At 53.8% G+C, this 15980-nt stretch overlaps 1 protein-coding gene across 2 annotated transcripts in view; it reads left to right on the top strand.

Annotated features, from left to right (window-relative positions):
- Positions 1-15980, top strand: part of STK32B (serine/threonine kinase 32B) — a 235891-nt gene that overhangs the window by 163722 nt on the left and 56189 nt on the right. For both annotated transcript variants that reach the window (XM_075545032.1, XM_075545033.1), the window contains exon 4: positions 7846-7883. In XM_075545032.1, the coding sequence (XP_075401147.1) occupies positions 7846-7883 (38 nt within the window). The remainder of the gene's footprint in view (positions 1-7845; positions 7884-15980) is intronic.

Here is a 15980-nt window from a genome sequence, read left to right on the forward strand (position 1 = left end):
GCCACCGGTGCTTGTTGAACCCCAGGGCGGATGGGCTTTCAAAGTGGAGAGATCCAATAGGGCACGTGCCTGCATCGTGGTCCTGGGTCCAAGGGATGAGAGAGGGTTCCGGGGCACAGGGCAGAAGGGTGGAGGGTGACAGGAGATGAGACCCGATGGTCCCAAGGCAGGTACCTAGGAGAAGGCGGTGGGTACTGGGAGAAGGAGGGGAGGCGGAGGTGGGTTCGTTAGGAAAGGGAGAGCTTTCCAGAAACGAATGCTGTTCCAGCACAGTACTGGACGTTGCTGTTAGGGGGCCATGACATTGGTTCCACTCACGGAGACCTGTCCAATCCCTGCAGCTACAGTGGCCCTCTATCCCCTCGAGGGCCTTCCCCTTTTTCACCACCCCTCCATTTTATCAAGCACGATGTCCTTCTCCAGGGACTGGTCCCTTCTGAAGACACGTCCAAAGCATGTGAGACCAAGTCTCGCCATCCTCACTTCTAAGGAAAGCCCTGGCTCGACTTCTCCCAGGACGCACCTGGGTGTCCTCCAGATGGACTCATGGGACTTTCAACAGCTTTCTCCTGCTCCAGCACCACCATCCAAATGCACCCGTCCTTCTCCGGTCTTCCTTATGCCGTGTCCAACGTCCGCATGCATAGGAGGCCATGGAAACACCATGGCTTAAATTAGGCGCGCCTTCATCCTCAAAGTCACATCCTTGCTTTGCAACACTGTAAAGGGGTCTTGGGCCAATGCAATGTGTCATCTGCTCCCTTGACCGCTGCTGTGGATCCAAGAAAGACAAAATCCTGGACCACTTCAACCATGTCTCCATTCATCATGATGTTACCACCGGTGCAGTGGGGAGGATTTGGATCTTCCTGACACTGAGTCGTCATCCGTCCTGGAGGCTGCCATCCTTGATCTCCATCAGCAAGTGCCGCAAGCCCTCCTCACTGTCAGCGAGCAAGGCTGGCTCTTTCCTCTCCAATTGGACATAAGGATGAGTCAACAGCAGTTGTTGTTTTAAGGACCTGGATAGTGTGTGGGGTAAACCTTGGGTTACTCATCGACAAGTCAGGGGTTCAAATCCAGCCAACACGTCTCAGGAGAAAGAGGAGGCCATCTGCTTCTATAAACAGTTTCAGCCTTGGAAACCCTCTGGAGAAATTCCACTCTGTCCCACGGGATCTCTGTGAACCAGAATTGACTCCAAAGCAGTGGAGTTGGTTACTAGGGATGCTGTGAAGGCAAACCCGTGTGTGATCAGTTACTGTCCACCTCTCACATAAAACAGCGTGCAAAGACTCTCCCTCCTCCATGCAGCCACAGACAAGGCCCACGGGACAAGATTCTGTTATCATCAGTAAGGTTTTCATCGACTCCTTTCAGAAGGGAGTCGCCAGGTCTGTCTTCCTAGTCCATTAACCTAGAAGCTCTGCTGGAGGCTGCCCACCAGGGATGACCCCGGGTGATCTCTGAAAGACTGATGGTGCTGCTTCCCATAGCACCAGCGCCGCCAGCGCCACCTCTGCCACCACCTCCACCACCGCCACCACCCCCACCTCCACCACCTCCTCCACCACCACCTCCACCACCCCCACCTCCACTCCCACCTCCACTACCTCCTCCACCACCACTTCCACCTCCTCCACCTCCTTCACCACCACCACCACCACCACCACCACCTCCACCACCACCACCACCACCTCCACCACCCCCACCTCCACTACCTCCTCCACCACCACTTCCACCTCCACCACCTCCACCACCACCACCTCCACCACCCCCACCTCCACTACCTCCTCCACCACCACTTCCACCTCCTCCACCTCCTTCACCACCTCCACCACCACCACCTCCACCACCACCACCTCCACAACCACTTCCACCTCCTCCACCTCCTTCACCACCACCACCACCTCCACTACCTCCTCCACCACCACTTCCACCTACTCCACCTCCTTCACCACCACCTCCACCTCCACTACGTCCTCCACCACCACTTCCACCTCCTTCACCACCACCACCACCACCACCTCCACCACCACTTCTACCTCCTCCACCTCCTTCACCACCACCACCACCACCACCTCCACCACCACCACCACCCCCACGTCCACTACCTCCTCCACCACCACTTCCACCTCCTTCACCACCACCACCACCACCACCTCCACCACCCACACCTCCACAACCCCCACCTCCACCACCTCCCCCACCACCACATCCACGTCCTTCACCTCCTCCACCACCACCCCATCTCCACTACCATCACCACCACCACCACCAACACCACCACCCCCACCTCCACTACCTCCTCCACCACCACTTCCACCTCCTCCACCTCCTTCACCACCACCACCACCACCTCCACTACCTCCTCCACCACCACTTCCACCTACTCCACCTCCTTTACCACCACCTCCACCTCCACTACGTCCTCCACCACCAGTTCCACCTCCTTCACCACCACCACCACCTCCACCACCATTTCCACCTCCTCCACCTCCTTCACCACCACCACACCACCTCCACCACCACCCCCACGTCCACTACCTCCTCCACCACCACTTCCACCTCCTTCACCACCACCACCACCACCACCTCCACCACCCACACCTCCACAACCCCCACCTCCACCACCTCCCCCACCACCACATCCACGTCCTTCACCTCCTCCACCACCACCCCATCTCCACTACCATCACCACCACCACCACCAACACCACCACCCCCACCTCCACTACCTCCTCCACCACCACTTCCACCTCCTCCACCTCCTTCACCACCACCACCACCACCTCCACTACCTCCTCCACCACCACTTCCACCTACTCCACCTCCTTTACCACCACCTCCACCTCCACTACGTCCTCCACCACCAGTTCCACCTCCTTCACCACCACCACCACCACCACCTCCACCACCATTTCCACCTCCTCCACCTCCTTCACCACCACCACACCACCTCCACCACCACCCCCACGTCCACTACCTCCTCCACCACCACTTCCACCTCCTTCACCACCACCACCACCACCACCTCCACCACCCACACCTCCACAACCCCCACCTCCACCACCTCCCCCACCACCACATCCACGTCCTTCACCTCCTCCACCACCACCCCATCTCCACTACCATCACCACCACCACCACCAACACCACCACCCCCACCTCCACTACCTCCTCCACCACCACTTCCATGTCCTCCACCTCCTTCACCACCACCACCACCACCTCCACCACCCCCACCTCCACCATCCCCACCTCCACTACCTCCACCTCCTTCACCTCCTCCACCACCACCTCTACCACCACCTCCATCTGCACCACCACCACCACCTCCACCACCACCACTACCACCATCACCACCACCTCCACCTCCAACTCCACCACCACCACCTCCAACTCCACCATCACCACCTCCACCACCAACACCACCACCAACACCACCACCACCTCCACCACCCCCACCTCCACCACCCCCACCTCCACCACCTCCACCTCCTTCACCTCCTCCACCACCATCTCTACCACCACCTCCATCTGCACCACCACCACCACCTCCACCACCACCACTACCACCATCACCACCACCTCCACCTCCAACTCCACCACCACCACCTCCACCTCCAACTCCACCATCACCACCACCACCTCCACCACCAACACCACCACCTCCACCACCCCCACCTCCACCACCTCCACCTCCTTCACCTCCTCCACCACCACCTCTACCACCACCTCCATCTGCACCATCACCTCCACCTCCACCTCCAACTCCACCACTACCACCTCCACCTCCAACTCCACCATCACCACCACCACCACCTCCACCACCACCTCCACCACCAACACCAACACCACTTCCACCACCATCATCAACACCTCCACCACCTCCACCACCACCACCACAGGCACCCGCACTGGCACACAGTATGACCGCAGGCCAACACTGACAAGCGATGGAGGATGATGGCACACAGCTTTGTCTTCGGCTGTCTGTTGCCTGGCCCTGACTAGCGTGGGAGCCTTGCTGTTGACTCGTGTGTAAGGCCCACGGGACAGTGTGTCCCTCCATTGACTCCCGTCTTGCCTTCACCACCAAGCGCAGGACTGGCCAGAGGAGGAGCGAGGCAGTGTGGGTTGCCTGTCTGGATGCATTCCGATCAGGTGGGAGTCCAGAGCCCAGGCAATAGCAAACCAGTGGTTACCAAGTGGATTCAGACTCCTGGCAGCCCATGGGCACCAGAGTGGACTCGACCCCACGGAGTTTCCAATGGCTGTGAGTTTTCAGAGGCTGGCCTCAAAGCTTTCTTCTGAAGTGCCTCCGATGGGCTGGACAAGTGTTTCTCAAAGTAGGGCTGCAAAGCAAGTGCTTGCTCTACATCCCAAATTCTGGGCTGTTACAAAAGTCTGTCATCGCCAAGGGGGCCCTGAGTAACTTTTTGGCCAAGGGTGTGGGGACCAAAGAAACTTAGGAACCTATGGATGAGAACCGCCAAGCTTTCCCTTAGTGGCAGAGAGCATTGGCTGTGTGCACCCCCAGGGACTAGTCGGGTGGATGGCCACGTGGTGATCAGGAAGGTGGGGGTGGGACAGTGCGGTCAGAGGGAGTGTCCGTCTACTCAGCTCAGCGGGACTCAACCGGGGGCGCTGTGTGTGCATGTGTCTGTGTGTTTCTGTGTGTCTGTGCGTGTGTGCTTGTGTGTGCTTGTGTGTATGTGTGTGTGTGTGGTTGTGTGTGTGTGTGGTTGCTTTGCCCTTCAGCAGCAGCATAAAAAGCACAGTCAAGCGCGTCATGGGTTCCATATTGGGCGGCTAATCGTACGGTCCTCAGTTCAACACCAGCAGTCCCTCTGCAGGAGAGCGAGGAAGCCTTCAACTTCCGCCGAGCCACAGACTCAGAAGCCCACAGCGCCAGTTCTAGCCTGTCCGGCAAGGTCACTGTGAGTCAGGATAGACTCGGGGCTGTGAGTCTGGAGTTCGGGGGGTGACGAAGAGCGAGCGCAGGCTTTGCCGCCTTCAGGTGTACGCTCTGAGAGCGTGGCCAGCTCTGGCCCAGCCCTGGAATGAGGCGCCTGTCCTCAGAAAACACCGCCAGCGCCCTCCCATCCCCGCAGAACTGCCGGTGCCCTTTCTGCAGCCCCGAAACCATGTCTGCAGAGATGACGCTCGAAGCCCAGATCCGATCAGTGAGGAAAACAGCGCTGGAGGAAGCAGGCCTGCAGCCAGCTCGCCTCCGGGCCCTGATAAGATGCTTTGCCAATAAGATGCTATTCTTAGTCAATCCCAAGTGACACCGATGCATGGCCAGCCGCAGGACACTTTGGAGGAGCAAGCCTGGCGAGTCTCATGTGAAAGTGGCCTGAGTTACTCCCCCGAAGCTGAATCCTTTGTCCCTGGAGTGGCCCGGCTCCTTTAAGAAGAGGAGCTGTCCTGTACCTCCATCACTCCCAGAAGCCCTTCGGAGGTCCTGCAGGTTCTGCTGAAAGACAATGGGGTGGGGCACCTGCTGCTGACCCCTGCCGCCCTCCACGTGAGGCAGGGAAGCTGCGGTGACCCGCGGGTCCTTGTCCATTCTTTCTCTTTTACTTCCTGTTGTGAGCTGGGTGAAGCATTGGCAGAGCAAGGGACTCACACCTAGCAGTGTGAGGATGACATAGCACCGGGCACTATTTCCTCCCACTGTACACGGGGTCGCCCTGGGCGGGAACAGTGTTCTCGGTGTCACCTACCAACAACCTGCATGAAGGGCAATAGCTTTCCCACCAATCCGCCGTGGACCTCGTGGCATCCTGCTGTCGTCCCGTGCTGTGCTGTCGGATCCCACTCCTAGCGACCCGTGTGCGGCAGAACCAGACTCTGCCCAGTCCTGCACGGTCCTCACAGCGGCTGCGGTGCTTCCACCCATTCTCACAGCCACTGCGGTCCAGCTCCTCCAGGGAGGGTCTCCACACGCCCACCCCCACCCCCCGCCCAGGACCCTCCGCTTTCCACGTGCGCTGTCCTTTCCCAGGGTAGCTTGGAAAAACTTGTCCCCAATCCATGAGGCAAAGTCTCACCCTGTTAACTCTGGCTGTACTTCTTCCAAGACAGATGGACGTGTCCTTTTGTCTGCCCTTGGTCCTTTCAGCACCGTCCTCCCAGTGGCTCCATTCTCTCGGGGTCCTCCTGAGCCAGCGTCCTACTTTCACACACGTTTATCGTTGTTGTTGTTGTTGTTCTTGCTGTCGTTAGATGCCATCGAGTCCGTTCCAACTCACAGCGATCCCACATGCACCTGAAGGCGCCCCTGCTCGGCCCTGTGCCGTCCTCCCAATCGTCCTCCCGTTGCCGCCCACTGTGCCAGTGCCCCTTGTCAAGGGCCCCGCTGCTTCTTCCGCTGCCCTTCTACTTTTGCTGTCCTTCTCCAGGGACTGGTCTCTCCTGACAACACGGATACCGTGCGGGAGACGAGGTCTCACCATGCTTACGTCTCAGGAGAGTCCCAGCTCCATTTCTTCCGGGACAGAGAGGTGTGCTCTGCGGGCAGCCCAGAAGACAGGGGTCTTTAGGTTGGCTGGAAATTGACCCACAGGGGTCCCCTCAATTTTCTTCTCCAGCCCCATCATTCAAGCACATCGAGTCTTCTTCAGTCTTCCTTATTCAGTGTCCAACTGTCACTTGCAGACGAGTCCCTAGAAAAGACCCTGGCTTGGGTCAGGCACACATCAGACCTCAAGCGGCATCCTCACTCTTCAATGCTTTAAGGAGGCATTGGGTCGCCTCTGCCGAGAAATGCCGCTGGAGAGGAGCTGGGTTTGCTGTTGGGGCCACTAACACTTGGGGTGGGTCGCCTGCCTTTGCTTTCCAGCTCTCCAGTTTACGCTCCCCGGGGGCTCCCTGGGAGACTCCTAATCATCGCTTGCTTTGCCAGCTGTGTTTTGTGGGCTTGCCAGTGGGGGTCCATTTACCGAATGCTAGTAAATATTCCTAAGGAGCCCTGGTTCTTATGCATAAGTCACGTAGCGGTTTATGGATGGAGCTGCTAACTGCAAGGTCAGTAGTTCGAAACCACCCGCCAATCCTCAGGAGACACATGAGGCGTTCTGCTCCCATAGAGTTGCCGTCTCAGAAACCGACAAAGGCAGTCCTGCTCTGTCCTGTAAGGTCATCGGGAGTCAGAACTGATGCAGTGACAATGAATTTTGAGTGAATCTTCCCAGGCTTCCAGAGTCCCAATATAGATAGAAAATTATTGATACTTAACTGTGTGTGTGTGAGAGAGAGAGAGAGAGAGAGAGAGAGAGAGAGAGAGAGAGAGATGTTGTCATCCTCAGCTCCTTAGACTGCATCGCACTGTTAGAGACAACCCCTGGGTGCTTTCAGGTAGAATTTAATATTTAACCTAACTCGGACGTGATTGATTCTTATTTGGAAGAATGCCCTCATTGGCCTCAATAGCTTCAATGCGCATTGACCGCAATGCCCAGCTGCGGTGTTGGAGAAAAAGTGAAGTCACACCAGGGCGGGAGCGTGGCAGATGTGCCGGCACGCACCAGGTGTGCAAAGAGCAGCCGCGACCACTGTGTCGGGGTTGAGAGGCCAGAAATCATTCTGAACGTTCCAAGACTCATATCCCAACAACTCCCTCTCCGGGAATGAGGAGGGAGGAAGCGGAGAGGCGCTCTACACTCATGCTTAGGACGCCTCTGCTTCCTGTCCGAGGGCCTCATGCTAAAGGTGGGGGTGAGGGTGGGGGTGAGACCAGCTCTTGGGTGTCGTCAGGGGTCCGTTTGTCCTAAACCCAGCGTTTGTCCGTGTGCTCATCAGGAATCACAGTCTTGGCTTCTTTGTTTTGTTTTCCAGAGACATCAAGCCTGACAACATATTGCTGGATGAGCATGGTAAGCCCGCCACGAACACTTGTAAAGACCATCGGGGGACCCTTGAGGCAAGAGGGTTGGGGGCTGTGGATGAGTTGGGGTTTAGGGTTGACAGTGCGCTAAGCACGGAGCTGAGAGCTAAAAGGCTGGTGGTTCGAATGCAGCAGCCGCTTTGGAAACCCTACCGGGCAGTTGGGCTCCATTCTGGGGGGTTGCTATGAGTTAGAACGGGCCACATGGCTGTGGGTAGACAGCTGCTTACGTCCATCCCAGTGGATAGCCCGCTGTGTAAGGCTCCTGGCTCTCGGTCTGTCATGGTAAGTTGGGTCCAACTTGCTACGTATTTGACAGTTTTGGAACTGAAGACATCGTTAGCGTGTCCTCGTGTGAGGACAACAGGGCTGCATTAGAACAAAGGTGGGATCCAGGATTGGAATGCTTTGTGATTTGGACACAGCTTCTGCCCTGTTGAGTCTGTGGCCATGGAAAAGTCACTCGTCTCGCTGAACTTCAATGCATTCTTCTGTGAAATGAACATCGTCGTGAGACTCAAATGTCATAGCAGGCCGGGGGTCAATGCTGAACCCCCCCTAAACCTTCTCCTGTGGGCTGTAGCAGATTCTGTGCCTGCTGATCAGCTGGGGACTCGTTACTTGGCACATCCTGATTCAGTGGGGCTAGAAGTGCTGATCAGCTCCCAAATGATGCCTATGCTTGGGGCTCATGGGCCATACTTTGAGTGTTGCCATTTTCAGGTGCCGTCTAGAAGTTTCCTACTCAAAGGGGTGGTATATACAACAAAACAAAACACTGCCTGGTCCTGCACCCCCTTCCCCATCACTGCTGTGTTGGGGCCACCGTGTCCATGCGTTTCATTGAGGGCCATCTCCTTCTTTATGGGCCGTCTGTCTACTTTACCAAGGATGACGCGCTGCTGCAGAGCCTGGCCCTTCCTGCTGGTGTATATCCAAAGTCTGTGAGACAAAACCTCATCGTTCTTGCACCCAGGGAGCATTCTGGCTGTCCTTTTTCCAAGACAGATCCGCTTGTTCTTCCAGTAGCCCACGGTATACTGTGGCTTCCCCAGAAACACCATTTCTAAAGGCAGCCTTCACATACGTCTGAAGTACGTGCTGAAGAGACCATGGCGTGCCTGGGTCATTGCACCTGGGTTCTCAACATGACATCTGTAGTTGTACAGCAGATTTGCCGAATGCAATACGTCATTTGATTTCTTGATAGGACTTCCTTGAGGATCAAGTAAAACAAAATTCCTGACCACTGCAACTCAGGAGTAGCAAGGCTCTCAATTAGTGGTTCTTAACCTGTGGGTCACAACCCCTTTGGGGGTTGAATGACCCTTTTACAGGGGTCGCCTAAGACCATATTCCCAATGGTCTTAGGAACTGAAACACAGCTCCTCTATCCATCTCCAGGCGGTCCGCCCACATGCAGATACGCCCACATACAGGGTCACCACAACATGAGGAACTGCATTAAAGGGTCTCGCGGCATTAGGAAGGTTGAGAACCACTGCTCTAAATCAATGGCTCTCCAACTGTGGACATATCACAATCACCTGGAGGACCTGCTACCTGGCAAGGACCCATGGCTTATCCCGCTCCATTTGCCTGGTCTCCTGGATTGTGTATGAACTCTCCCAGGAAATGACCCTGGAGAACCATGGTTCTGTGATGTAGGCGCAGCATCTTACCTCGTCTGGCTACACAAGGGAGAAGGGGAGTCCATCACCACACAGACCCAAGGCCGATGGACATGAGGCACAGGTCCAACGAGCCTCTACTCCCTGTCATTCTTTCTTGCTATTCTGACAGAAACTGACCCTCCACAGCGTTCTTGACCTCTCTGCTGGGTTTGATAATTCACCACCTTTGCCACATTGAACTCACAGAGTTCACAATGACAGGAGTCTATTAGGGGATTTTATTGAATGTGCAAGAAACATTTGACTGTGTAGGTCATAACAGACTGTGGACGACCTTGAGCAGAGTAGGAAATCTGAAACACGTCATTGTGCTCATGCAGAGCCTGTACATAGGTCAAGAAGCAGTTGTGCAGTTGTGCGAACAGAAAAGGGACACACTGCCTGGTTGAAAGCCAAGAGAGGTGTGCATCGGGGTTGTATCATCTCACCATGTCTATTCAATCTGCATGCTGAGCAAATCACCAGAGAAGCTGAATTATATGAAGAAGAAATCAGCATCAGGATTGGAGGAAGGCTTATAAACAGCCCTCAGCAGACTGAAATGGCCCAGCTTTGCTTGCTGAAAGCAGGGGGGATTGAAATACTTGCTGATGAAGATCAAGGATGGCAGCCTTCAGTGTGGATGACAACTCAAGGTCAAGCAAATAAAAATCCTCACAACTGGGCCAGCAGGTGGCATAATGATGAACAGAGAAAAGACTGAAGTTGTCAAGGTTTTCATCTTGCTGGCATCCACAAGCAATGCCCATGGAAGCAGCGGCTAAGAGGGCATTGGAAAAATCTGTTGCCCAAGACCTCTTTAAAGAGGTGAAAAGCAAAGATGTTACTTTGAGGACTTGGGTCCACCTGAGCCACGCCATGGTATGTTCAATGGCCTCGTATGCATGTGAAAGTTGGACTTTGACTACGGATGGTGGTAAAAGAACCGAAGCATTTGAATCATGAAGCCGACGAAGAATATTGAAAGTACCAGAACTGCCAAGAGAACCAACTAATCTGTCTCGGAAGACGTACAGTCAGAATGCTCCTCAGAGGCAACGATGATGAGACTTGCTCTCATACACCTTGGACATGTTGTCGGGAGAGACCAGTCCCTAGACAAGGACGTCATGCTTGGTCAAGTCCAGTGGCAACAAAAAAAGAGGAAGGCCCTTGACAAGACGGATGGACACAGCGGCTACAACAATGGGTTCGAACATAACGAAAACTGTAGAGATGGTGCTGGACCAGGCGGTGTTCCGTGCTGTTATGTGCAGGTTCACTATTAGTCAGGATCGACTTGAAGGCTCCTAAGTGCAACAGTAGGGAATTTAACAGCTCCACAGCAGGACCTCTCTTCAGGCAGCAACCAAGTCTCTCAGTCTTGCAGTTATGTGCTCCCTTGGCTTTTGCCTCATTGGGCCAGGAAACCTACCTGCTGCTCCAACTCACAGTCTCAGGTCTTGTGGTAGTTATATAATCTGTTGTCATTTTGAGAGGATTAAGAGTGAAGGGGTGGAGTTTAGCCTGTCAATCAGGTCGATATTCTCATTTGGAGATGCTAAGGAGATAAGAGTCAGGACACAGGCTCAGTCTCTGTAAGACATTCTTGTTGACAAGCCACATGGAGACAGGCTGATGGCAGCCAGAGCCTCAGAGCTGGAGAAGCCACGTGGAGATCCCTGCCAGCACTGAGATGTTTCAACGCCCCTGGATCCACAAGACTTCCCACCCACTGGCCTGTGATCTTCCTGCATTTGGTGTCATCGCATGACTGCGTGAGTCTGAAGAAGAATTTATGGACTAGTATCGACAGATGGGCTAATATAGGACTTATGGATTTGATCTTGACTGGGCTAGGATGTTTCTCAATACTCAATTTCCCTCGTATATAAAGTTCTTTCTTCTTTTTTTTTTTTTTGATCACTTTATGGGAGCTCATACAACTCTTATCACAATCCATACATACATCTATGGTGTCAAGCACATTTGTATATTTGTTGCCCTCATCATTCTCAAAACATTTGTTTTCTACTTGAGCCCTTGGTATCAGCTCCTCATTTTCCTCCTCCCTCCCTGACCTACCTTCCCTCCTAAAGTTCTCTCTTATACACATATGTGTGTCCATAAATTTGTTTCTTTAGTCTACCCAGACTAACACAGGTCTCGAGGGCACAGGCCCTCTGCTCTGTCTCATGTGGCTCCTTGACTCTGGTCCATGATCTCCATGCTTAGGCCTCAGATGTCTCTGGTCTTGGCCTCCACCACTTTAGGCAGGGATCCGGAAGAGCCCTGCTGGTGATTCTTCCATGATGTTCTGGAATTATCTCTGTTCCTGCTTCAGAGATAGTGCTCTTACACCAGAAGATTGACAACTCAAATAGAACAGTCCCCTCTTTTAGTGTTTTGCACAGGATTTGCATGGTGCTACCCTATCATTTGTTGGGAGTTAGAGGCATGGATAACCAAAAACCCAAGTCAGTGCCATTGAGTCGATGCCAACTCATAGCAAGCCCATAGGACCGACACAACTGCCTTCTGTGAGTTCTGAAGACCGTACATCTACACAGGTGTAGCAAGCTCCGTCTTTCTCCTCTGGAGCAGCTCGTGGTTTCAAACTGCTGGTCTTGCAGTTAGCAGCCCACCTCATAACCACTAGAAGAGCCACAGGAAGGCAGAGCACCCGTGGCTTGACAGCCGAGCGTCACTTGAGCATGCTGGTGATCGTGAGGATGACACATTTTGCTGAGCTGTGCAGGAAGCCGGGAAGACTTGTAGGCAGCTCCACGGCAGCTCGCTGTCTCTGTCTAACACAGCAGTCGCTCCACCCGTGGGACTTTTCTTCCTTCATTAACCACGCTTATTTCAAAGACTCCTGGTCCCATCTGCTGCTAACATATTTGTTGATAAATGTGATGACTGCTCCCCAGAAGTGCCAGGACCGGCATCGTCAACACGCCGCGGTCTCTTGTCAAAATATTTTCTATGCTTTCTCCACCAAGCCAGGAGTAAGAGACTCCAGGAAATAAGAAAGCTTGCACACGGGTAGCTGTAATATTTCAGATGGGAGATTTCTGGTGGTGGAGAAGAGAATGGTGAAGGCACCCAGTGAGTTAGGGATCAGAGATGTTTCTGCCCTGCCTGAGAGGTCAACAGTTGGGTGCATTTGTTCTACGTGAAATCCCAAGCGTTTAATCACAAAGTCTAGACAAGCAGTGTACAACTAATCCAGACGTCCCTGTGACGGTTATAATGCAATTCTTTGTAGAAGCCAGAGGGGAATGTTCTGAGACAGTTTGTTGCCATAGGAGCGTCTAAAAGTCATGAACTCCCAGAGTACGGGATTTCTGAGAACTCCAATAAAGAGCCCCCTTATTCCCCACATAGTATTTGAGCCAGTGAGAAATAAAAATGAAGAAGTGCCCGATGTTATTGTTCTCTGGCACTATTGAGTCGGTCCCAGCTCATCAGGACCCCACTGACATGAGAATGGAATATTTCTTGGCTCTGCATGGCCCTCACAATAGTTTGAGCCCATTGTTGCTGCCACTGCGTTCCTCTGTCTCCTGCAGGGCTTCCTCCTTTTTGCTGACTCTCCAGTTTTCCGAGTATGATGTCCTTCTCCGGGAACTGAGACATCCTAATAATGAGGAAAAACTTGCCATTCTCACCTGTAAGGGGCATGCTGATGGATGATCCCAAGGTTGGCAGGTCCAACAGCAGGCTGCTGGCTCGCAGGATGTGGGTGCTAGCTAAGTCAGAGACTAGCAATGCTGCAGGTCGCTGGCTCAAGTCCCAAGACCCGGAGGTCATATGCAAGATCCTTTGCGAGCCAAAAGAGCCAGAGAGCTTTACCAAGACAACCATATACCAAGACATCCATATGCCCAAGAAGGAGTCTCACTTACACCAGCTCAAGGACGTTGCACCCCAACCTAACAGCCCCTTACATCAAAAGAAGGCTGCTCACATCAGGGGATGATTACATCATTACGTATCTGTCCAAGCAGAGAACCATGGCCCAACCAAGGTGATGTACAACCTTAGCTGTCAATCACACCCACCCTCCTCTGGTATGACTCTATGAACATGGCAAAAGACAGCCCTGTTTCGAAGCGGGGGCTCATACACAGGTATCGGGAACCAGTGTGTGTTGGCCTTGGTACTTGGGGAGTTGCGGTTCCTGAGGATATGAGGAGTCCCCCAAACAGTGTTTGAAGCTGAGCTAGACAAGGATGGGGCCAGGTCTCTGCTTCAAGCAGCCCGTTTGTCTGGAGAAGAGCCCGCCATCGGGAATGAGTCTGGGAACGTGTCTGGGACGTGATGGTGAGCACAGTCGTACCTGTGGTCTGGGTCGGAGACTGCGCTCCCTGGGCGCGTGCATGCCACTCATTAGTTCGTTTTTCCCTGTCGAAGCTTCCATATCCTCAAGAGGAGGTGGCTTATTAGCTTTTTCCTCAGAAGTGTCTTGGCTTGAATTCTAGCCCCGAGACCTCGGTAACTTCCTCAGCTACTCCCACAGAGAGGGAATGCAACTGCGTTCAGGGAAGTCCTGCCTCAACAAACAGCCCTGCGTATTGAGCAGAATGGAATCTTTGCAGTGGGGGCAGGGGCCGGGGGGAGGTTCAGAAAGATGGCCTCAGCTTCACTGCCCCCCGAGTGCATCTCACGGAAACGGAACCTAGCCCTGAGCCCTTGCTGCACGGGAGTCAGTCAGCACACCTGGTTTCCACCCTTGGTGGCGAGCTTACGAGTGGGCTGCTAACCGCAGGTTGGCAGTTAGTGACCACCAGACAGACGTTCTGTGGGAGGAAGATGGGACTCTCTACTCCGGCAAAGAGTGGCACTCTGGGAAACTCACGGAGGCGGTTCTACCCGTCCTATGGGGTCGCTATGAGTCGGCATTGACTTGATGGCAGTGCGTTTGGGTCCGTTCCCCGGAAGGCAGAAGGTAGCGAAGAAAGAAGGGTGAAGGGACGGGGTGTCCGGGCGGGTTCTCTAGAGAAGCAAAGCCAGTGGCTCTGAATATAAACAGAGACCTGAGTATAGAATAGATCAAGCAACGACACACCCAGTTGTAGAAGTGGTGCCCAAGTCCAGTCTGGCTCAAACCCCCGGGTCCGATAGAAGCTGAGGTCTTCTCCTGACTCCCGTAGCTGCCAGAGTTGATGAGCACATAGCAAGAAGATGAAGCAGGAAGACCATAGGCTGGTGGATGCCAAGCCGAATGATTCTGAGATAGGATGAAGGAATCCAAGGTGGCAGTCCAATGACAGATGGATAGAACAGGAGATCAACAAACCGGATGCAGGATCCAGTCGACAAATCAGATGGGGGATCCAATTGACAAACCAGATGGGGGATCCAATCGACAAACCAGATGCAGGATCCAGATCCCTCCCTAGATGTGAGCTCGCTGCCACACCGTCAGCCTGTACTAAGAGCAGGCCGTGCCCTGGATGAAGCCCCCATCCTCTGTATCAAGACTGTGGCCAGAGTAACTGCCTGGCTGCCTCACAGAAGGCCCCAGCATGCAGCCGACCACTCTAGGTGAGACCACTTCCCAGGAGAATCCTGGCCCGGCCAAGTTGACGTAAGACTTGCCCATCACAGATGCTAAGGGTCAGAAGATAGGGTCTGGCTTGGTTACTCAGTCGCTGGGCGGTGCGCACTGGGTCAGTAAGCAAAAACCTGGAGGGTTAAGTCGAATCAGAGGCACCTCAGAAGAAAGGCCTGGTGAGCTCCTTCCCAAATCAGCGGCCATTGAAAACTCTGTGGAGCGCGCAAGTTGGGGTCGACCCAACAGCAATCGGTCAGGTTATGTTTGCATGCCAGACTCATCGTGAAGAGAATATCTTGGCTGTGAATATCGAATCGCCGCGATACGCATGTTCTTCACGGTGATCCACAGGGCTGCACAAGGGACGCACCTGACACGCAGAAGCCAGAGGGAGATGTGCTAGTGGGGTAGCCTTGCTTACCTGTGGAGCTGCTTGAAACAGAAAACCAACGATTCAGCTCTAAGATCCATGGGAGTATAGCGAAGGCTGAAGCAACTAAAATGGGGTCAGACAGAAGCTGAAGTCTCCTGGAATCCGTCCCCGGAACAAAGGAACCCAGCGCCTTCAGTGTGGAAATCACACACTTACATCTCCAGCTCACTTTGAACGCTCTCTTCTCCACAGCGTGCTCTGAGCCCCACAGAAATGCTCGTGTGTCCACGGGTGTGAAAAACCAGACAGCGCTACGCTCATAATAGAAGCAAAGGACGTTGCGATGGAAGCCGCCAAGAAGCACTGTGGAAATATTTTAAACAACAGTTGTATTGTTTTGTATTGTATTGTTTTGGTCAAGTATTATTTTAATTTTTCTCATTAATGTTTTAAAACTCTTATCATCTAGTTTTGTGTGCA

Source organism: Tenrec ecaudatus, chromosome 3, assembly GCF_050624435.1.
Source record: "Tenrec ecaudatus isolate mTenEca1 chromosome 3, mTenEca1.hap1, whole genome shotgun sequence".
NCBI classification, from domain to species: domain Eukaryota; kingdom Metazoa; phylum Chordata; class Mammalia; order Afrosoricida; family Tenrecidae; genus Tenrec; species Tenrec ecaudatus.